This window comes from Eupeodes corollae, chromosome 2 (genome assembly GCF_945859685.1).
Source record: "Eupeodes corollae chromosome 2, idEupCoro1.1, whole genome shotgun sequence".
NCBI lineage: Eukaryota > Metazoa > Arthropoda > Insecta > Diptera > Syrphidae > Eupeodes > Eupeodes corollae.
The window spans coordinates 111695420-111719358 of NC_079148.1; the positions used below are offsets into that span (position 1 = coordinate 111695420).

General features: G+C 30.6%; 1 protein-coding gene across 12 annotated transcripts in view; it reads left to right on the forward strand.

The window, feature by feature from the left end:
- The window catches only part of LOC129944471 (potassium voltage-gated channel protein Shab), a 187204-nt gene extending 163765 nt beyond the window's left edge, over nt 1-23439 (forward strand). For 6 of the 12 annotated variants that reach the window (XM_056053914.1, XM_056053919.1, XM_056053915.1 and 3 more), the window contains 5 exons: nt 7988-8101; nt 17483-18479; nt 18550-18743; nt 18815-19082; nt 23207-23439. In XM_056053914.1, coding sequence (XP_055909889.1) covers nt 7988-8101; nt 17483-18479; nt 18550-18743; nt 18815-19082; nt 23207-23346 — 1713 coding nt within the window. In that variant the 3' untranslated portion in view covers nt 23347-23439. Of the gene's footprint in view, nt 1-7987; nt 8102-11334; nt 11529-13662; nt 14327-17482; nt 18480-18549; nt 18744-18814; nt 19083-19146; nt 19312-23206 lie in introns of those variants that run through there. The other 6 variants (XR_008781450.1, XR_008781451.1, XM_056053920.1 and 3 more) reach the window with 4 other exon arrangements.
- The last annotated feature ends 500 nt before the right edge of the window (nt 23440-23939 follow it).

Genomic DNA, 23939 nt, shown 5'->3' on the forward strand with positions numbered 1-23939 from the left:
GCTCCTTTTGCTAGTGTGGTGCTACAGTACGCTTCAGCTTCAGCTTCAGTATCATCCTCCTCTTTCCATAAAGATAAAGCTAAAGCAACTACACATAATACTAGGTGTATACCTGACGCCTGCCTAACCTACACGTTGTCTCTGTGTGTCATTATTCTAAGGATACTTAAAAGACGCCTTTTTTTGTTCACTCTTGGCTCCTTATTGTTCTTGTGTGCTTCCTTTTTGCCAGAACCAGAACCACACTATTATTCTTACATGAATATGCTCAACTGGTTGTAGCAAAAGCATTGAAAATTTATTTGCGCTTTGTTTTTTTGCTTCGTCCTTTTTTTTCATTTTTATTGTTGTGATCGTCTTTGTTTTTAATTTTACTTTTTGTTGTATCTTTTTTATACGGTGTCTTCTCTCCTCCCTTGGCGGTGTACCTATCATGTCGACCTTTCTTTAAGGGATGTGTTCAAGCACATGTAGATATAGGTGCATCCTTATTGTATACTGGAAACATGCTTAGCAATATTTTGTTCAAAGCTTTTTCATTTTCTTGTCTCGTTTTATTTTTCATGGCAAATTGCTTTTGCTATGGACGTGGTTGGAAATGTTGCGTGTAAATTATTGTGCTGAGAAAAAAATCTTCAAAACTTTTTGTATAAAGTCCTTGTATTTCGTGTAGCGCTATAAGTTTTTAACAAATCGTTTTGAAATATCGAAATTGTTGGTGTGAAATTAATTGACTTAAGTAGCGTGTAATGAACTTTTTATAAAATTTGTCTTTATTTCAGGATTTAAAGAAAAGGATTTTATCGTTTGCTAGTGGTAAAAAAGAATTAAGTGAAACCAAGGGCAGACATTTTAGAATATCTACTTGAAATGTTATAAGGTATTGATAACATTTTATTTTATTTTTAACTTCCCATAGGAAGTTATTGTATTGGGTCCGATTTGTCGAATTGAAAATGTTGACATTTCTCGACGTTTCAAGGTCCCTAGAGTCGAAATAAAAGATTTTTGTAAAGATGTTGGATAGTGCATGCGTACGTTCGTTAGTACGTCCGTACGTTCGCAACCTTTTTTTAGTCGTCCATAGTTCAAGAACCATAAGAGATATCGACCTCAAATAAATTTAGTTCTACAGGTAATAGTGCAGAAAGATGCAAAAAGGGCTTTCAAGAAAATTGCGTGGGTGTTTTTTTTACCAAAGGAGTTTAAAAAAAAGGTGAAAATGTTGGTTAACCCTGAGTATCTCACGAACCAATAAGGCTAGAGACTTGAATTAAAGTTTATATTATATATTGTAACGTAATACCAAACAGGTATGTTTTTCGAAAAAAAATCCAATTAAAAAAATCCATTAAAAAAAAAACTGAAACAAAATTTTGTCACCACGAAAATGGTTTTATCTCCAAAATAATTTTGTGCAACGAAGAATAACATTTTTGATATCAGGTAAAATTTTGAGAAAAAAAAAAAAAAAGCATTTCTCAAAATTGGTAAAATTGAACTTCGACTCAAATCTTTTAAAGTATTTGAGATTATTGCTTCCAACTTATTTTATCGTATTAAAATGATTGTTGTCAACATTCGGTACAATTTTGAGAAAAATCGAATAGACAGTTTTTGAATAAAAAAATAAAAACCTAAACAAAATTAATGAAGGTTAATAAAAATTGAATTCCGAATCAAATAACATTTCAAAACTTTAAGTCATTCGCTTTAAACTAATTTTAATTTTTTTTTAAATATTGTTGTCAACATTCAGTACCATTTTAAGAAAAATCAAATGAATAGTTTTTTTACAAAAAATAAGAACCTACAAGAAATTAATAAAAGTTAGTAAAAACTTATTTTCGACTTAAATATCTTTTCAAAACTTTGAGATATTGGCTTTAAACTAATTGTATCTTATGGGAAATATTGTTTTCAACATTCAGTAATTTTTGTTTATAAAAATCTAACAGTCAGTTTTTTTCATTAAAATATAAATTCTACAAAACATGGTACGCAAAATTGGTGATCTATATCTCGTGAATAATAAATTTTATTTATCCAATTTGTATTTGTTGATATTAGAAATAAAAACTTTTAATAAATGCTACTAAAATTGGTAAAAATTAGTTTTCGAATAAAAATCTCATAAACCACATTAGATTTTGAAATCAAACCCTTTTATCATCAAAATAACAAAATATTGTTGGTAATTTTTAAATTTTTTAGAATAATTTAACTAATAACTTTTTTAACAAAACACGAAAACCTACAAACCAAAGCAAGACAAATCAACAGATGGGATGGGAAATTATCAGTGTGGGTCGAATTCCACCTTCTTTTTTTTGGTTCTTATGTCAATTATGATACCATTCTTAGAAAGGAATTCCTGATGACCAATAATGTGATCAACAGCTAAGATCCCTACTAACAATTGTTAGACTGATTTATATTATAAACTTGTGATTAGAAGTTATTGTAATTGGTTCGATTTTTTCAAATAGATAATTTTGTAATTTTATGAAGTTTGAAACACCTTGCTCGTACATTATTTCGATTTTTATTCCACGCAAATGGATCGTATGTGATTTCGTTCTTAAATGTTGCCGTGATTAATATTGCATTTGTATCTCAATGGCTGTGTTCGTTGAGAAGTTGTGCATTTGAAATCTGTTACTGTAGATATTATTTATTTTTGTTAATGAAAATGGACTAACTGGTCTTGTTTTGTAAGAAAAAACAATAGAAAAGATGATTAAGTTTTGTTATGTTTCCACCAAAGGTTTATCTCAGTTTAGATTAAATAAATCTTTTTAATGTCTCTACCTCACAAGAAGATTTAAAACTGATTAGGTTTGCAAATGGTGTTTCGATGTTCCTTATGAAGTGCAAGTGAGACAGTTTGATTCGTGTTTAACAGTGAAGAACCGAATAGTTTGCACCATATAAGAATATTCTACCTTCTCCATGTGCAATTTTTTGTTTTAATTTGATTAAACCAAAACAATATTTTTGTACACAAACATGGAAATAAACAGACCATAATGCATTATCTGTAAAACCAACTCCTCCACACAGGTTTCTCTTCACAAATTTTGACTCGACTCGATTTAGGTAAAGCTCGCTTTAACACCACATTTTAATGTAGTGTTCAACGAACAAAACCTTTTTCTTGAAGTTTAATTTTAGGCCACACTGTTTGGTTAAAACTTTTAAATCGTCCATCACATTACACAGACGTATTTTCTTGATTTTGATAGTCAACTATCAACAATCAGCTTACACGATTTCACCCCTGGTCTCAATTTCGCTAGTTTTGTTTGGAATTTTTTGATAAATTATTCTAGAATATATTCAATTCTATCAACTTTCAAATATAAAAACCGAACTACTGCGGATCTCTTTTTTGGTAATTTATCACTGTACCATACATGGAATACCAAAAAACACGGCTATTATTTTGTTTTCTTAACTATGGCTTTTAGTTTTGGTGTTTAGGTTTAGTGTTGAAAATTGATTTTGTTGTTTTGATATTGAAGACCCAGTATCTTAACACTAAAAATGGTCAACTTTTATTAAAAGTTTTTTTAATCAATTACTCGTACATATCAGATTTTCGAACATAGTGAACTTACTTACCTAATAATTTATTTCCCGATTTGTTCCATCAGTCACAATCTCTGTCATTGCCTTAAGTTTCTAATAATACGTCATGCTACCAATTTAATTTATTTTTGATGGCTGAAGACAAAAATGCGAAAAATAAATATTTATAAGAAAATTTAGCTTCCCGAGAGGTACTTAACTAATTTTAATAGCAACCCTATCACTTGTAAGAGAGATTAGTTACACAAAACTAGGTGGTGAACGTGATTTAATCTCTAACAGACTTTTATAATCACTCTGTAGTACCTAAAAAAAAATAGTTAAAACAAATTTCGAACGTGTAACATAATATCTACTGTATATAAACTTTATGTTTAGTAGAGATCAAAATAAATACCTTTTAAAAACCAATTTTTAGAAATCGTAGTGAGAACAAAATCAATTCATTAAAATTTTTGGTATATTTTCCAATAAGTTATTGTGATTCATTTAAAAAATAAACTGCATATCGAGAATTTTATTAACTTCAAATGGGAAGTTATTGTAATCGTCGAATGTCGAATTGAAAATGTTGAAATTTCTCGATGTTTCAAGGTCCCTTGAATCTAGATAAAAGATTTTTAGAGAGATGTCTCTGCGTGCGTATGTACATCGTTTTGTCGTCCATATTTCAAGAATCAGATGATGCAGAAGATGCAAAAAGGACTCCCAAAAAAATGAGTGGGTGGTTTTCTTACTATAGCAATTTAAAAAAAAAAAAAAACTTAAAATTTCGGGTAACCCAACATTCTCAAGAACCAGTAGCACTAGCGACTTGAATTAAATTTTATATTCTACGCCAATTAAATGCAATTCTGAATTAACGTTTTACCTCGGATATTTTACAACCAAAAATTATTTTATCTCCAAAATAATTTCATGCAATACCTTTATAATAACGTTTTTGAAATCTAATACAATTTTGAGAAAAATCGAATTCAGAATTTTCTTTACAAAAAATAACAAACCCAGAAAAACATTACTAATACTTGGTACCAATTGATTTTAGACTCAAATATCTTTTCAAAGAAATACATATTATCGACATTTTGTAAAATTTGTATGTACACATAGTATTTATTCTGAGATAGGTTAGGTTAGGATAGGTTGGAGTGGCTGTCCAGATGTCATTGTCATTGTCACCTCAAGAGTCCATTGTGATGCCACTAATGAGGTTACTCATGGGAGAGTAATAAACTTAAACAAACCATTTTGTACTTTTAATAAAGTTAGAGAGAGGTTTTGTGGGCTGTTTCCTCTTCCTCCTCGTCCACGCAGCTTCTACAGAAGTCATTTGTGTAGACCCCTAGCTTCAGAGCATGTCTTCCTATAAGGCAGTGTCCCGTTATTACTCCAATTGTAGAGCTTATACTTTGTCTGCTCAGTGATATCAAGCCTTTTGACCGTTTTAAGATAATACTTGGCCATATTTGCTTGGTTGCTAGGCAGGTGGTACTCTGTGACCATCTAGGATTTGTTGTTTCTAGAGCATATTGCTTGAGAAGATATTTGCATGTAGCAAGTGGTGTTAACATGTTATGTTTTTGTCTAGCATGAGGCAGAAGTGTTCCGTTTTTGGCGAGGTCATCGGCTCTGCAATTTCCCGGAATGGCTCTGTGGCCCGGCACCCAAATGAGGTGAATGTTAAACTGTTCCGTCATCTCATTCAGAGATGATCGAAGATCATGGACTATTTGAGAGTTTGTGGAGACACACGCGAGAGATTTAAGAGGGGCTTGGCTGTCTGAGAAGATTCGTATTCAGGGGTCTCTCTTCTTCCCAGGAGGATCTTGAAGGGATGGACAGATGGAAGCTTTAAACGAATACCATTTTTGGGGTGGTATAGTCTAAGCGATCTGGGATAGATTTGAAACTGTCTAGAATAGCAGTATGTCCAGTATTGTTACTGGTCCATTGAGAGGTGGCTTTAAGCCTTATGAGTTGGCTGCCACCTTTTTGGAGAAGATGTCAAGTGGTGTTAGGTTTAAAAGTACTTCCAGTGCTGCGGTTGGTGTTGAGCGAAGTGCTCCTGTGCTGCACATACCTGCTGACCGCTGGACTTTGATGAGCTTATTTAGATTTACCATCTTGTCCAGTGCAGTCCACCATACAACAGCTCCATAAATGAGTAACGGTCTGATTACCGAAGTGTATAGCCAGTGGGTTATTTTTGGGGAAAAGCCCCATTTTGATCCTATGGCCTTTTTACAAGTAAAAAGCGCTACAGTAGCCTTTTTTACTCTTTCATCAATATTTGCCTTCCAATTTAGTTTTTGTCTAAAATGAGGCCTAAATATTTAACTTGGTCGGAAAAGCTTAATAGTATTCCTCTAATCTTGGGTGCGCTAATCTGAGGAATTTTATATCTTCTCGAAAAGAGTATTAATTCTGTTTTGTGTGGATTGACGTCCAATCCACATTGCTTAGCCCATTTAGTTAGCCTGTTTAAGGCATTTTGAAGGAGTTCCGAGAGAACTTGGGGGTGCTTCCCAGATACGGATATTGCAACGTTGTCAGCATAGGCAATCACCTTGAAACCCTCTGCTTCCAATGATGTAAGTAGGTCTTTTACTACCATGTTCCATAAAAGAAGCGAAAGGACTCTACCTTGGGGAGTGCCTCGATTCACCGATCTGGTGGTAGTAAAACTTTTTATGTTAGAAATTATTGTCCTGCTTTGAGCATGAGACTTATAAGATCTATGAGTGATTTCTCTAATTTCAGCTTATCCTTATTCTGAGATAAGTATTTACTAAAACAATTTATTAAAAACAAGAATTTTGAAAATCACAATCACATTTTTTTTAATTTGGTAAAAAGTTGAAAGTGGAAACTAAATATTGTTCAATATTACCACTTTGGTTTTTACATTTATTCCTAGTGCTTTTTTTTCAAAAAAAACACTAAATTTAAGCTGCTGTACGGAGACTTTTTGGACTTCGTGTACATAAATCCAACAGTAATTTTGTTCATAATAATTAAAATCTTAAAATTAGTAAAAATATTGATGTTAGATTCTCGATATGTCGTGAACAAATGAAGGTTTTGACTTAAAAATTATATATCTTACACAAATTGTTGTTATGGATATTTTGTTAAAGTTTTAAGCAGAAGACAGGATGAGAAGTTATATGTGGGTCATATCCCAGCCTCTTTTCCTCAGGTTTAAATTCAAAACAATATTTATGTAAGGAACTGTTTCGAATTCGTCCATTGTTTCGTTAAATTTTTCCACAACGGTTTTGTGTACTTTGTGTGCTTGTTTTCTTTTATATTAAAATCTATTTCTCTTTTTTTTTACAAAAAGTATTTTAAATAATTTTCCTAGTAGGTTTAGTTTTTTTAATTTATCTGTACCAAAAACATTTACAATTCATCAAGGTTTCATTAAATTACGGCTATAAAAAAGGAATACCATTTGTTTGTTTACATTGATACAATACTAGTACTTTTTTAATGCTTCGACAATGGATTTTAAGAAAAATTAAGTAGAGTTTTTTATTCTTATTCAAAGCCTTAAATTTTATAATAGACCCTTTGGAGTTTTCTGATTACTATTGAAATTGGATTGAATGCTTCAAGTAAGGGCATGATATTCCGAATTTTCTACTTTTATATATTCTATTCTTTAATTTTCTAAATAGCATTCAATGTATGAGGTATGTATATATCTAGTAATGCATAATGCATACAAAGTTAATATTTCTATCTATCTCCAGTCCTGTAGCATCTAACCAACTTTTCAAGCTCTAGAATTTTATTGCTCCTATCAGAGTTCTTTAAAAAATAACACAATTAGTACTTAATTTAAGTAGATAAACCTTTAAAGTGAGTCTTTCTATAAAGAATAAATTTACATTTCTAATTAAAATTAATCGAGAAATTATATAGTGTACGCTTCAGACTTATTAACTTTTTATTTAATCACAACTTCTTTCTCCCAAACTGTTTTTTGCCCTATTAATAAGCTCTATCAGTTGTTTTGTTTAAATCTTCCATCAGTAGTTACTTCGTCAATATCTAGATAGTGTATGCCAATTTCATTTTTATTTGCACCTGCAATCTACCATTTTCCAAAAAAAAAATTGCAACAGTATACAAAAATTGCTTTTAAAAAATTAGAAAGTAGCTCCATGTTATCACAAACTTTCAATAACTTGTAATGCAGTTTGATTGCCCGATTCAATACAAATAGATTACAATTTGCATCTGTAGTAAGAGCACAATGTTATTTTTTTCTTATACCTAAAAAAAAGAAATTAGTTTATTCAAACAAATTAGATTTAAAAAAAGAAAATCTAAACGCATTTATTTTAAAAATTATAAAAACCAAAAACAAATACAACTCATTTTATAGGAGGTAGCCGAACTTCGACGTCAAGTCGCACTAGAAAATTTACAAAACCAAAGGATGGACAATCTCGAACAGGACGTCCCAACGGAATTCGAATGTTGCTTTTGCACTACAAAGGTATAGCAATAAATTCAGCTCTATCCTTTTATTTGTTTAAACGAGTATAAAACTTTCATATATAACCTAATACAACAAACAAATGACTCCTAACATTCTCTCATACCATAAAATGACAAAAATTAAAACAGAATAAGAATAAAGCTTTCAGCACAATATAACACCAACCATTCCATACATACATACATATTATACACAATTACCAACACACTAAAACACGATAGTTGTTAATTGTATTTGTTTGTCAATGTATAATTAACTTTAAAAGTATTTAATAATAAAAGGCTTGTCTCCTTGTTGTTTTTGTCATGATACCGTTAAGATAAAGGTGCTATAATTGTACTCGTATATAATTAATGTAATTATGATATGCAATGTTGATAGTGTATAAGTGAATGCTTATTGAGCCTGACATGCATAGGTGCTTGTTGTCGTTGTCGGTGTTAAATGCGACATCTTTGTTATGCCATAATTTAGTTTTAAAATTTAATAATTGCATGCCAAGTGACCATTAAGTAGGTAGAACTTATTTATCTTAAGTTTAGAATTTCTTTTTTGTAACGGGAAAAAAAGGAAAATTTTGTTTTGTTCATCAGCACCTATAGGTTTCAACCTGTTCAACTATGTACTTTTCATTTGCATTATTTTTTTAGAGTCGGACTTAAAAGTAGTACCTACTAAGATGGATTTTTGTTTTTTTTTTTTAATTGTAGGAATGCAGATTTTTTACTAATTAATGAAGGGCTTGATGTGTAATTTGTAATCATGATTCAAGTTTTCAGTCTATTTTTTAAAAAGTTATTTAGATCCAAAAATCTTTTCGAAAAATGTCTGTATTAAAAATTTATATGTAATCAGTTTTCTTAGTACCTTGTGCAAACAATTTCGTTTGTCTTCATAACATTTTAGCTTGTAATTAGTGTTTTGTTTTAACTTTCCCTTGGTAGTTAGTGCGTTTCGTCTGAACTGGACCCTAGAATCTAAGATCATGAGTTTTAGAAAAATGTCCATGTGTGGATGTGTGCAGGGATATCGAAACATACATTTATTGACAAATAATAACATCTGGTTGTGCTGAAAGGACTTTTCAAAAAATCCGTCTGGTCTTAGTCCCAACTAAATTTAGAGCCAGTAATGCTTTTAACTTTTATTTTATTTTGCACATGACATGATATTCTCTTTGTAGTGCCCTAGGCTTGATGGTTAGTGCATAAAAATGTCATAGCAGAGAACTTGGGTTCCAACCCTGTCTGTGGCCCCTAAATTACTAGGGCACTACCTCTTGCCAGGAATTAACAAATCCTCCAAGAGTAATTCTTGTCATAAAAACTATTGTCTCAAATTATCCGTTTAGATTCTGTAGAAAAACTGTAGGTCCCCCATATCTAAAATTACTCGCACACACGAGTGTGACCTTCAAGATTGACAATTGGGTTTAGTACAAAAAATATACCAACTATTCGAAAATTTGCTGCAACGAAGCTATTATTGCGGATCACATGTCAACACAGTATTCGTTGGTTACATTTCAAAAGAAAGTTTTTCACACACTTATTTTTCAATTCTTCAAAAATGTCTGTATTGCTATTAAGCCAGGTATCCAGCTATTATAAATCCCACAATTTGCATTCGCCAAAAGTTTTCTTTTTTAAATTGATTGTTTCGTTGACTGTATGGCGTGCAGATCTGTCTTTTTTAACCAAAGATCGTCCACATCAAAACTTTTCAATTCTGACACGAAACAGTCACCAAACATAGCTCTATAGCGTTTCCCATTGGAACATTATAGTCGGCTTCATTTTTGAAGAAACATTTACCAATGATTCCTTCTGCCCATAAAGCAAACCAAACAGTTACTTTTTGGGGATGCTTAACGAAAAATTACCGTGGACACGAGAGAACCGAAGATTGTTTTGGTAATAATTGTTTACGATTTCCAAACGCTGTTAAAATAAAAATAAAATAAAAATGTTAAAATAAAAACAAAAGCTTATGTCCACTTTCATAAACAAACTTTTATCTAAAAGCTTTTTAAATTTTATCAAGCCTTTAAATTTGTCTAGTTTCACCAAGCTTAAAATGGGAATTTTCAGGGATATTTTTGTTAAAATAGAGTTCTCTTCACAACCCTGTAAAAATCAATCCCCTTTTTTCTTTCTATTAAGCGAATTCTGTGAAAAAAAATGAGAAAGTAGTATTTGTTGAAATAAATGACATTAATGTTATATGGTGTTTGAGATATTAAATATATCTCCGACGCAGATTTGGAAAGATCCTGTGGCATAAAATCGTTAAATAATAAGCACTTCATTTAATTCATTGACGGGTTTATTTTGGTTAGTTTAATGCTCCAAATGATGACCAAACAAACTCAACAAATGATCCACAGTTGCTTTGGAAAGGCGGAACCTCAATTGAAGGCGATATCATCATAGTCTGAAAATGGATTCCTGTTAACGCGGAATACTCTTGAACGGCGAATTACTATGAAGATGACTAAATTAATATTCTAATTAAAAATTAAAATCATAAAAATTATATTATAAATAGTAATGCAATGTCAATTTTTTCACCTATTCATTCTCCAAATATTGTGAATACAAATTTTACAAAACAAAACATCGGCTGTCAATCTGTAATTTTCATTCCTTAATTACACTTTGAAAATTGACTGAGCCAAAAATGGACATTTAGTTTTAAAAGGTGTTTAAAAGCTTGTTTAATTTAAAAACGCTTGGTGAAACCAAAACATCCCATTTTACATTTTAGAATCCTGTTAAATGTATAAATGTTTTTTATGAAATTGGGCATTAGTGAGATAGATTGACACTTTCTAATTTGTTTGTATGATGCTTCGGTTTATATAAAGTGAACGGACGTCTTGGAAATAAAAAAAAACGCATATAAAAGGGTCTTACATTCAAATGAATGCTTTGTACAATTTAATATCCTAGCCATTCAATAATATAGTAAATTTGGAATAGTTTTTTAATTTTAAATAAATGTTTGTTTTTTATGTTAATTTTTTTTTAAATATTTTGATTTATTAAAATATTATAAGTCTTATAATCTTTTATTTAGTGAATACATTGATTAAACATAAATTAAAATGTAGGTATTCTGTTTAAAAAGGTAATTAAATAGATGGTAGAGTAAAATTTCCTTAAAAAAAACCCTTAAAGAAATTTTAGTATTGATTATAATTTTATAAAATAACTATACAATTATTTCAGGATGTTGATATCGATATTGATGGCACCAAATTCAACATGACTTCTCTAGTCCGTCCACCACCATCGCCTAAAAACTATCTAATGTTAAAAAAAATGATCGATACAGGCGTTGTTAAGGTGGATTATATCTATCTTTAAAAATACTCACTGAAAAAGTATACCACTAAAAAAAAACATTAACTTTTACCAAAACGGTATGTTTCTCTTTATAAAAAAAATGTAAAATTTTAGAAAACTTCACAGTAAAAAATTCGTAGGATTGGTAAATTAAATTTGTAATGTAGGTTGAATTCTTACAATTTTGTAATAAGTTCAAATTTTGTTGAATAATTTTCTAGGTTGTATTGCTAAGATAATAATAATTCTTATTATTATATATCAGAAGAAATTTTAAAATTTAATTTTCATTTGAGTATAGAACTTGTTTTAGAAAATTATATGTGTAATTGTAGCTGGTTCTAATGTTATTATTTAGAAAACTCAAGTATTTAATTCTATTGACATACAGTTCCGAAATAATATTTTCTCTTGTTTATTTTAGATTGGGCAAATGCATGGTTAAAATAATAATTGAAATTTAATTTAAAGCGATCTGATAACAAGTTTTGTAGAAACAAAATTTTACAAATTTGGAATCAATTTTTCTTTATAGTTGTTATGCTATAACTCGAATATTTAAACCTACAAAAAAAACAGATTTATGGATATTTTAACACAGTGAAAACACATTTTTTGAGATCGCAACTATCCAGATGGTGTCGAATTTCCTTATAGTTAACTGTTTTAGCTGAAGTTCACATTTTATACATCAATCTGGATTTGAATCTGAAACTGGGTTGGATAATCTGACACTTTTCATATAGTTTCAATATAATATCACTTAATATTTTAAGGCAGTATCTGAAAGTTGCAGTTATTAATTTGTTAAGCATCTTGAAAAAAGATTCGAACACTATAGCTGAAATGATAAACCTATGTAGCCATTTCTAGAGGGGTTTAATGACAAAAAGTCGGTTTGTCACTCTTGTTGAGTTCAAAAAGAGGCTGACTAGACTGGCTTCACATAAGCGCATTCTGTTACTCAATGTTTGGATGACATAAGCCTTGAGTGCTTGAACCTTTTCTTGATTGTTGCCATAACAACTTAACAGTTCCCACAAAGGAAGCCCTAATCACAGATCCAAGTTGGCCAATTTTTCGTGTTAATGACGATATAATATATATTTTCTTTTCTTTTTCAATGTGTAGATTATTTATGTAATTTTTTTTCAGAAAACAGTAAAATTTAGGGTTAGCCTAATTGATAGGTTATTACATTGCCTGCCAAGAAATATATGAACAATTTTCGACACCACCTTTACTGGTCTACTTAAATTTGGTCATTTGTTTGATTTATTTAACCAAATTGGGTAAGTCTTCTAATGAAAGTAAAGTGTGGACTCACAATTTTATCCTGACACGAAGTTCTTGAAAAATTCTCGCAAAGTATAAATCTTAAAAATTATTAATTTAACAACAATAATTTGTCCATGTTATGAGTAATCAAAAAAAGTAATAAAGGTGTGTAAGAAGTACTAATATTTTGTAGCACTGCGGAAATATGAGTTTTAAAACATAAGGGTCATTCGTAAGCCGTTTGTTTTAATGCAAATCACATTTCTATCCAAACTCAAATAAAAAACATGCTTTATAAATTCAAAATGCTTTATTTAATATGCTTTTGTACATACAAAAAGAACAATATTTAGTTTTTGAAAACAATTTTTTTTGACTTTTTCTCAATAATTACACCTGAGACGGTTATTTTGCAAGTGACCAAAAAATACGGCTGTTCTAAAAGTTATCGTGAAGTTATAGAAGTTATCGTGGTAGAAGTAAAGTTTTACTAACATCAAATATTAATGTATTGTTTGAAAGTAAGGAAGTTTTTAAATAAATAAGATTTCAATCTTTTATACTTTTTAATTGAAAATTAAAAATGAAGGATTATATCAAACAAAACCAAGAAAATAATGATTTGCACTTGTTTTGATTGTTCATTTAACCATTATTGGTGAGCTGCTAACTTCGAAGACTAATTTAATAGCATATTTTTTTAAATCGAAGGTATATTTTACTAAAATTTTGCAAGAATTTTCTTCTTATTGAATTTTAAAGACTTTGATTTATCAAAGCAAAGAAAACCATGGTCGTTTACAAAGTAACCAATTCACTTATTTTGTTGCTTCATTTTTGTTTGCAAATTAATTTAATTTTAATTAAAACAGACACACATATTTATTTTGTTCATTTCTTTATTATTTTAATATTGTTTCTTTTTATTTAAAGGAAATTGAAGGATGTCACGGCGAATGTATTCCATTACGAGCAAATAGTGTTTAAATAGATTTTATTAAGCTTTTTTGAATTAAGAACATTAGAAAACAGAAAAAAAAACATATATCAAAATAGTTTAACAAACAAAAAAGTATGAACAAATTGAATAAAAAATAAAAACTATTCAAGTATAGATAATGCCTCAATAGTGTTAATGTGCATGAAAAAACATACATAAATTAAATATTTAAACACCATATATATGGAAAACAAAAAGACATTAAGCACGTTAAGCTTATAAAAATATAATTTAAGTTGTTTTTTGTCTTCGTAATTGTTATTCTTCTTATTATTATTACTACCTACTATTATTACATCAAACGTTATGAAAAAAAACTAAAATGTTTTATTTTGAAATTGTTATAAAGTATATTGCATACATATAAAGTAGTTGCGTTAAATAGTTAAATTAGTTTGAATAATTTTTTATTTCGGAATGAAATTCTTTTATGCACGATGTTCAACTCCAAAATCACAAAATACCAGCAACAAAACATACATTACAGCCGAGTTATAAACTTTATAAAAAAAAACACTAGATTTATATAAAAGACAGAGCTTTATAGAAATACAGTTCTACAACAGTCAATGTGAATGAATTTAAATAACGAAAAAGGTATGTATTTATAATTTTTGTTAAGTTGTTTTTAAGTGTTTAAATTAGTTTTAAATCAATACTAACCTAACCTATAAGCTCAGTGTTTTATGTTCACAAACATTAAAAAACTAAACATAAAACATAACATTCATACATATTAAAAAATACATAACTACAATGTTTTACTTTTAATGCACATTCCTTGGATGTTTTAATTTAGAAATAATATTATTGTTTAATTAACACTACATACACATATGTACTCACATACGATATATTTTTATTGTTAAAGAATACAACATTGTGTTGTAAAATAAAAATAGTTGTTGAAATTTGCCAGTGTATTTATTATTTACTATTATTTAAACTAGGGAGCTTTTTGTTTCTATTGATTTTTTTGTTCGCTCTTAATTAATTTATTAACACTGCACGATCCTGAACTATTGAATAAATTAATTGGTTTTTAATAAGAATTATCAAACCATTTCTTCCATATATATCAAGGTTTTAATTACTTTTTGCAAGGTCTTAAAAATTCACAATTATGAAGAATTAGCTTTTTACAAATTAGAGCTGACAAAGTTTAACTTTAGTGAAATAATAAGAATAAAGTAATATTGTATCGATTGTGAACGATCTCTTCGCGAAGTCTTAGCCTTATAGAGGTTGATTTTTTAAAAACTAAAATATGAACGTTTAAAGAAAAACACACACACAGTTCAGAAAAATGCATAAAATCTTTATTTGAATCGATGGTACGGTCCATATAATTTAATGTTTAAAGATTATTTCATGCAAATCTTGAGCTTGATTGCGTGTCGAATGGTCAATCCACATAATCTTTCAAACATTTCGGCCGGTATCTCACGAATAAATGCTTCAATGTTGTCTTGCAATGCGTCAATTGAAGCGGGCTTTTTTGTACATGAGCTTTAACATAGCCCCACAAATATAGTCTAAAGGCGTTTAATCGCACGATCTAGGCTGCCACTTGACCGGCCCCGAACGTGAAATAAAATGTCCACCGAACCAAACTCGCCTCTCAATAAGTCCGTTGTTGCGCGTGCTGTGTGGCATGTGGCACCGTCTTGTTGAAACCATATGTCACGCAAGTCAAGCTCTTGCATTTTGGGTAAAAAAAAAGTTGGATATCATCTTACGGTAGCGCTCACCTTTCACAGTTACGTTACGATTCGCATCATCTTTGAAGAAGTACGGTCCAATGATGCCACCAACCCATAAACCGCACCAAACTGTGACTTTTTTTGGATGCATTGGTAGCACTTGCAATGGTTCTGGCTGATATTTACTCCAAAATTGAAAATTCTGCTTATTTACGTACCCATTGAGACAAAAATGAGCTTCGTCGCTGAACACAATTTTTCGGGGAAGTGGATTCTGAACTTTCTTAACAGAGCACCCATTTTGATAAAAAAAAATTCAATAATTTGCAAGCGTTATTCGTTTGTAAGACAATTCATGGTTAAATTATAGACCAAACTGAAGGTGTTTGACAGTGAAACAAAACACTAAACGTGGGTCAGCTTTTTAAACCAGTATTGCCAAAAAGATAATAGCTAACAAATCACCCTTTATTAGTTAATTAGTAAAGAAAGCAAGTTTAGCCACACAATAAGAACATTGAATTAAAGTTTTCTTATGTTTTCTGTAATATTGTAATTGTTTCAACTCTGACAGGAGTTTATTTTAGTGATATTTACTTGATCACATTTCCTTAGTTATTCGGTGCAAAAGAATTGGTTTAATTCAAAAAAATTGGTATAAAATTTTATATGTCCTTTCAAAAAAGAATCCTTAATTTAGGGTACAGTAAGCAGCGAGAATGACTGAAGTACAGTTTTAGCCAAATTACTCGAAAACTATAGCTTCTTTGTACAGCGGGACAATGGTCTTCATTCATTTCAAAATGGTATTTTTGTGACTTGGACTTTTTACATAGTATTTCGAAAATTTGTATTATGAGCTTTTAAATGGACCTTGTATTAATAAGTCATATCCCGATATAACTTTTTGTTGCTGTATCAGAAATCGGGATGTCTCAGTTTATTAAACAATATAAAAAATCACTGAGAAAATATAAAAAAATCTGACAATTGTTTTTAGTTTTATTTTTATAAAACAAAATTACGTAAGTATAAGCTTTTCTTTTTCGAATATAAATTTAAACCCAGTAAGCTTTTTTGTAGTGAGTTAAAACCTTGTTAAAATATACAATCTTTTTCAAACAATATGGCTCTAGTCCGTACTTTGTTAAAAGTCATTGATACAAAAATCCTTACTAATAAACCAATTATAAACTGGTACTAATAGAATAGATTTTTGTTTTGGTAGTTCAATAATTAATTTTTAATAAATTTATCTGAACTAATTTACCCGTAAAGAGGGTTAAATTTATTTTAATAGGACTAACTACAAACTTAAACAAAGTGTATTTATGAGTATTATTATTAGCTTAACATCAACTCAATTATATGCACCAACTCCTTTTTTAATTATGTTTCAAAAATACTGTTTTAGATTAAAAAGCGTCTTATTTCTAGAGTTTCGTGCATTTTAAATGTTAAATTAAAGTTTAAAACTGTTGCTATATTTTAAAATCAGCATTTTTCCAAAATTCCAGCATTATTTTCTTCAAAAATCTGCATTCTTGACCTTTTCTTCAAAATTCCTAGACTTGATAATATTCCATGCTCAATAACATAGACACAATTAGGAAAAAGAATACAGTTCACTGTGCTATTTGCATCCATTTTTTGGGATATTTTATTATATAATAAACATTAAAGAGTATTCGGTTAAATTAACACCTTCTTCGCTTAAACGTTATTGAAGAAGAATTATAGAATCAGAAGTAAGAAAATGTGAGCAAATAAAAGTATATGAAGTGAGTTCAACACTTTTAAAAGAATTTTTCGGAGCCAATATACATTAAAGGCCATTTCGGTTTATTTATCTGAAACAAATGCCAAAAATAATATTTGTCTTTTTATTTGATGTACATTAAAGGGTGTTTTTAATTCATTTAATTTTTCCAAAAACATACACTTACTAAAAAAATACACCCTTTCTTTGAAATGTTGCATTATGTGCCGACGACAAGAAAAACTATAAATATAAAATGACATGATTCCACTCACAATTTCTTTATTCCAGGATTTCAAAGAATTTACAGATGCCGAAGGGGTTATTTCACTTCCAACATCAGACTTCCATAAACCCATTTGTTTAGAAATGCGTTCATTGCAATCCAGTCAATCGAATCAATTGAAATTACTGGCACCACCACCGCCGATTCCACCGCACCCATCGGCGGCATCGCTTATGGCCAATGGTGACAGCAGTATACTACTGCCATCCGATATGACCTCTGTATCAGCAATCACTACGGTAGCCTCATCATCGTCTGCATCGTATGGCACAACTACAACAACCGTTGCCCTACCACTGGAAACTCCATTACGTTACGCGCCTTTCATTAGCAATAATATTAATATTAGTACTAATAACTTTAACAATAATTACAATAATAATTTTAATAGTATATCAACGGGAGTAGCAAACACCGCCAACAATAACGTTAACAATAACTACAATAACAATGCCGATTTGGCAAGCGTTGATAGCTCCGATACGTACGCCAGTTGCCAAACGCATCCATTTTTGTCACAAGCCGATCTCACATCGGATTTGGCCGACGAAGCGTGTGCTCTCGACATCGACATGGACAATCTGTACATAAATCCGTTGGAAAAGGACACACAACAACAGGGTGTGGCAACTTCGACGACAACTGGAATGATTCGATCGCAAGTCAAAAAGAGTGCTTCTGGTGACACTGCACTGCGGAACTTGGGTGGGGGCGTCAGTCCGATGGATGACGTTTTTCAAAATTTCGATGTTCAGGATCGTGGCAGTAGGGTAAGTTTGAATGAAACGCCAGTGCCAAAGCATCGTAAGACACGATTCCAACAAAGTTCAAAGCCGCGTGCCAGATTCGAAGATACCAAAAAACTATCGCAGGAGAGTCTGTCCACTCAGGACGGCAGCGTTAAGAAAAAGCGTTCGTCATTCATGCCGGCCAAAAGTCTGGCAACAGCTACTAAATTAATTAATCAGCATCTGTTTGGTATTCAAAATGTTGGATCTAGAGGTAAACAGTGTTATTGTGATGATGATTATTTTTAAGATATAACGGTTTATTTATTCAACTTGTTTTCTAGCGAAATTCGAAAGTAGACATTCGTCATCGATTGATTCGATTGATGCATCGCCAAATTTGGAGCATCATCGGCGTTCCAAGTCGATTCTAAAGAATAAATCGGATGTGTCGAGAGTTCTAGCCGACCCTGAAAGTGAGCGGTTGCTTGCGGATAATATGTCAGGATCGGGAGTTTCCGATAATGGCACTGTTATGGTGAATTATGACTTGCACACAAATTTTAAATTGATAAATTTCACTGAGTTTTTTTCCATGATTTTTTTCAGTGTGAATCTGGAAGCGATTACTCACCGAACAAATTACCTCACTCAGTTTTAGCAAAATCAATATCCCCACCTCCTCTTAGGCATCGAACATTAATACAACAACGCTCAGGACCAGCAACACTGCAATCCAAGCCGACTAAATTCCAAACGCCACGTTATCCAGAAGAGCAACAACTAAGGCACGTCAAGCCCGTACTATCACGATCATCGGGTACGTCCCAATTAGCTGACTCACGATATGATTCAGCAAATAGAGACAGTAGTTTAGGTGAGTAAAAATTATCTTTACTAACATTGAATTTGGCATAACAATTTCCTTCCATGTCATTTAGATTTTGTTTGAAGAAGATGGATGTTCAAATCCTTAAAAAAAACTGTTTTTGAATTCATTAGCTTATCAATAAAATATTCATACAAATTGGCTAAACTTTCAAAAATTAATGTATTTGATCTTAGTTATGGATGAATGGAATTCATTGTCAATTTCTACAATTCAGGTATTGATAACCTTATCATATAATTTCCTTGTATACACATTTTGTTTGTTTCACAGTTTAGGTTAAGTAATCAAATCACATTTGCACTTTTGTATAGAGTTTGTGTGTTAGTGATGGAAAAAAGGATTCTTTCTTTTGCACTTGAGACTGACTCGTATATTCCGCTTAAAACTTACTTCACTCTTGACTCACGGAACAGACAATTTAACAAGCACAGTAATAGATTGTAGAGCACATACATACGTATACAGGTTGTCCTGTAAAAAATGGTCAAGAATGATTTTGGTGATAGGGCAGGGCATTAACTTCCCGAATCACATCGATTTTTGCGTATCAGCTGTACCGACATTTTGAAAGCACGTACTTTTAGTCAGTTTTTCACTCAACCTGTCCACAAATAATTTATGGGTAAATTCACAACGTCAAATTTTTTGGTAGTGATTTGGCATCACTGCTTTTTTGCGATGCCTATCTTCGCTCAGCTGTTTACGATGCGATGCTGATTGATAAATTTACGTTTAAAAACAACTTTTCCATAATAATGGATGTGATACTAATACAAACTACCATTGTAATTAAAATGTGGAGCCACATATTTTTGTATCTACTCTAGAACTTTTCTCCACAATACTGACTTTGATTTTCCGCCGGCAATAAATTCACCTTCATATTTTAATCTGGTTTTTATTAATAGTTAATTTGTGCGCTTATAAAATACATATTTCCTGAAATTCATCAAATTAATTAATTAATAAACAATTTAGAATTTGATTAAATACTTTTTATTGTCTTTTTCCCCCGTTTTTGAACTAAATCGCGTCAACAACTTAACAAGAAAATTCTTGATGATTTTTTTGTTTAATATTTGCGTATCAGTTTATCAAAGTTTGCAATAATAAACAATTGACATTTTAAGTGATGCCAAATACTTGTGTTTATTAACGTGCTACAGGGATGATCGCAAATCATCTCAGCAGTGGTGATGCGTTTGTGAGTTTACACTTTTATTTTAAATGTTTTTGACATTCCAAAATAATATTAAATTTCATGACAATTAATTTGCAGAAAAAATAATTGTATGGACATTTTATTTCAATCTTAAAAATTCAATCTTCTGAAAATGGCATCGTTTTGCTATAAGGCCATACTTTTAAGCAATTATTACCAATTCGCGAAGAAATATTTTGTCTACAGATAAAAGTGAACAAGAGTTTACAAAATCGATAAAACTTTGGTAATAGGAATATTTGTAGTCAATAAGTATCGAAATTCCATTCCTACACTGCGGTTCAATTGAACTGATAACGACTTTTCAACTAAGACCCACACTGTTTCAAAAGTATATAACAATTGATTATATCTTATCTGTGATAAAATTGTTGAGATACACAACATAAATCAAGCTATCCAAAATTTTGTCAGCATACAGATCAAAATCAAATGGGGTGGCGCAACAGTCCGTTGTGAACCAGGGCCTAGTGACTTACAACTCTCAACCATTCCTGTGTGCGAGTACTGTTGTCAGGAATGGAAGGGACCTACAATTTAAGGCCGAATCCGAACGGCTAGTTTGAGAAAGCACTTTTTCATGACAAGAATTACTCTTGAAGGAATTGTCAATTCCTCGCAAGAGGCAGTACCCGCGAAAATTATTTTTTTAAATTATGGTGGCACAGGCAGGGATTGAACCCAAGACCTCTTGCATGACAGTCCAACGCACTAACCATCATGATGGGATTTCAAAATTGGGTTTGTTTAAAATCTCATTAATTTTTAGTGAAAATTAGTATTACTTTTAGTTGTTTTAAAATCCCAAAAGCATTCAAACAAAATTCTTTTGTGGACATGGTGACTGAAAACCCGTCTAAAAGCATGTGCTCTTCAACACTTCATTGAAACAGCCCTTACTCGTAAGCCGATTCTATATAAAATCAATGCTTTTCACTGAAATCGCGGTGGTCTCTTTTAAAGTGTTAAAAGTTTACTTGTTAAACAAACTTTTAAGTGCCAAATTGTTTTTTACAGGATTTTCAATCAATCTTAATAATATTTTATTTTAATGCTAGCAGTTAATGTCAGTTTCACCAATTTCAATTTATTCGTTTTTTCTTATCTGAATATACAGCTATGTCCAAAATAATAAGAACACTCAACACGATCGGCTACATTTATTTGATGTTACGTTTGTTTTGTGTTGAATAAATATATTATATTTTGAGTGGATAGTTTATTATGCTTACTTTAAATTCCAACAGTTATTACAAGGAAATATCAATTTATTTATTATTAAACCTGGCCATACAAATAAAAAGACTTTGACAGAATAGTTAATAAACTCCGTTTTAATATTTTTATTATTTTTTTTTAAATTTAATTGCTTAGTTTAAAATTAAGTTTAAATCCTTTATTTAAAATGACAGAGGTTATTCGACAACTCATAGAGCCTATTAATCTTTGGTATATATTTCAGGTGTGATTGAATACCAAACTTCCTGAACAAACTTCCACAAATCCGATTTGTTTGATAGATTTCGGTTGCTGCTTCAATTTTAAGGTAGTTCCACATTTTTCAATGGGATTCAAATCCGGAGACAGTGAAGGCCAGGGCAAAACATCAATTCCATTTTCTTCAAACCATCTTTTCGTTACTTTTGCTGGTAACTTTGCCTCAAGCAAAACTCTCCGGATTGTCTTGAAACTTACTGCCACAGCAGTCTCATGTGTAAGGTTACGTAACGACATAAAAGGATTTTCCTTAGCTTTTCTTACCAAGGCCTTTTTGTCTTTTTCTGACAATTTGGATTGGTGACCTCTAGTTTCAACAGTTTTTCTTGGTTTTAACGCTTAACCATTGTAGAGGAGCATTTAAGTATTCTGGCAATACTCCGAATTGACTTAACCTGCTGAGATTTCGAGCAATGCTTATTTTTTCCCATAACATTCTTCAATAAAATAAAATTATTTTAGTCATAAGAAATTAAATAATAGAACTTTACTATTTACCTATTTTTTTCCTGTGAAGTCTTAATTGCAAAACTTTTAAATTTGTTTCTTGGTTGTTTTTAGTTTTTTGGTCAGACAGATATAGCACCATGAACAAATGAATTGCAACTTAACGCATTGTTCTTTGTTTTAATTAATACAAAATATATATAACTAAAGAAAATAAAAAGAAGAGTTATTTTACAACAGTTGTTTTTTACTTCTCTAAAATGAAAGCGTTACTTTTTGATGATTTATTCAAACGTTGTAACTGTTCATACTATTTTGGCCATAGCTGTATGTAAGATGCGGCTGTAAAAAAGGGTCACAATATAAGGTTAAGGTTAGGTCACCAGTAATCGTAAAGTTTGGTTCAAATTTTACAAGAAAGATCTCCGTCTCCTTAAGTTTTTGAAATCATAGCTGAAACAAAACGCCGCTCTGTAGATCTAAGTTATAAAAGTTTTATAGAGATATCTCCTTTTTTATGTTTGTTTACTTTTAAAACATTGTGTGCCTCATTTCTTTTCACCATACAATTCACACTGACCTACCATTTGCAACACAAAATAGTCATAAATCCGTCATAATGAAATCAAATTTTGAAAACCCACATCCCAAATTGTTGTTGATTTTGGAAGTCTTTTGCACACAACTCAGGGTTAACCGCTGAGAAGATTTCAAAACAAATACAATTTCATGAATTAATTATTAGGACCTTCCGGTTCCGGTTTACTTTATAGCTGTAATAACCAAACTATATAAATTCAAGCTTTAAAATCATATCATATTTATAGTTTCCCATCCAAACTGACAACAATATCTTCAACAAAAAATGTCTTATTCCTGTTAACAGTGTTTATACTTATTTAAAACATTAAATATTTTTCTACTTTTCTTACTTAAATTTTAGATTCAGAAACGACGTTCACATCGAACGTTAATATTCGCGATGAAAGTGGCGAAGGTGGTGGCTCAAGTGATGAAAATCGTTCACTTATCCAGCGAGGTAACTCTTATGAGAAATCTGAATCTGGCGGAGGAACTTCGTAGCATTAATTTCATTATTATTAAATTTAAATTCCATTCAATTCGTATCTAAAAGCAATTTATTATGTCTATAATATAAAATAAAACAAAAAATAACACACACAACACACCAAACTAATATTAAAGCTAACAATAAAAATTCAAAGAGAAAAAACTTACTTAACTTTAGTCACATTAGTCTACGTTAAAAAAAAAAAGAAACAAACCTAAAAAAAAAATAATTAATGTTTTTTTAAATGTAGTTAGGCCACGTTATCACCCTAAAAATGTACAGACTTATCATTCATATTAACCATAAAAAAAAAAAAAAAACAATAATAAAATCATCATTTAAATTTAAAAAAAAAAAAACTAATTCCGTTCAAATTGTAGACTTCTGGGACTAAAGGTATGTTGAATATTTTAAAACTTTCTAAAATATATTCATCGTTTGTAAAACAAAAAATAAAAACTTCATTCACAAAGACACACATTCACTTATTCACATAATACCTCTTTATAAATTATAAAAAAAAAATAAACAAAAAATAAAAAATGCATACAATTTTTATTAAGTCAGATAAAAAACCAAAAACAACAAAACATTTTTTATATTA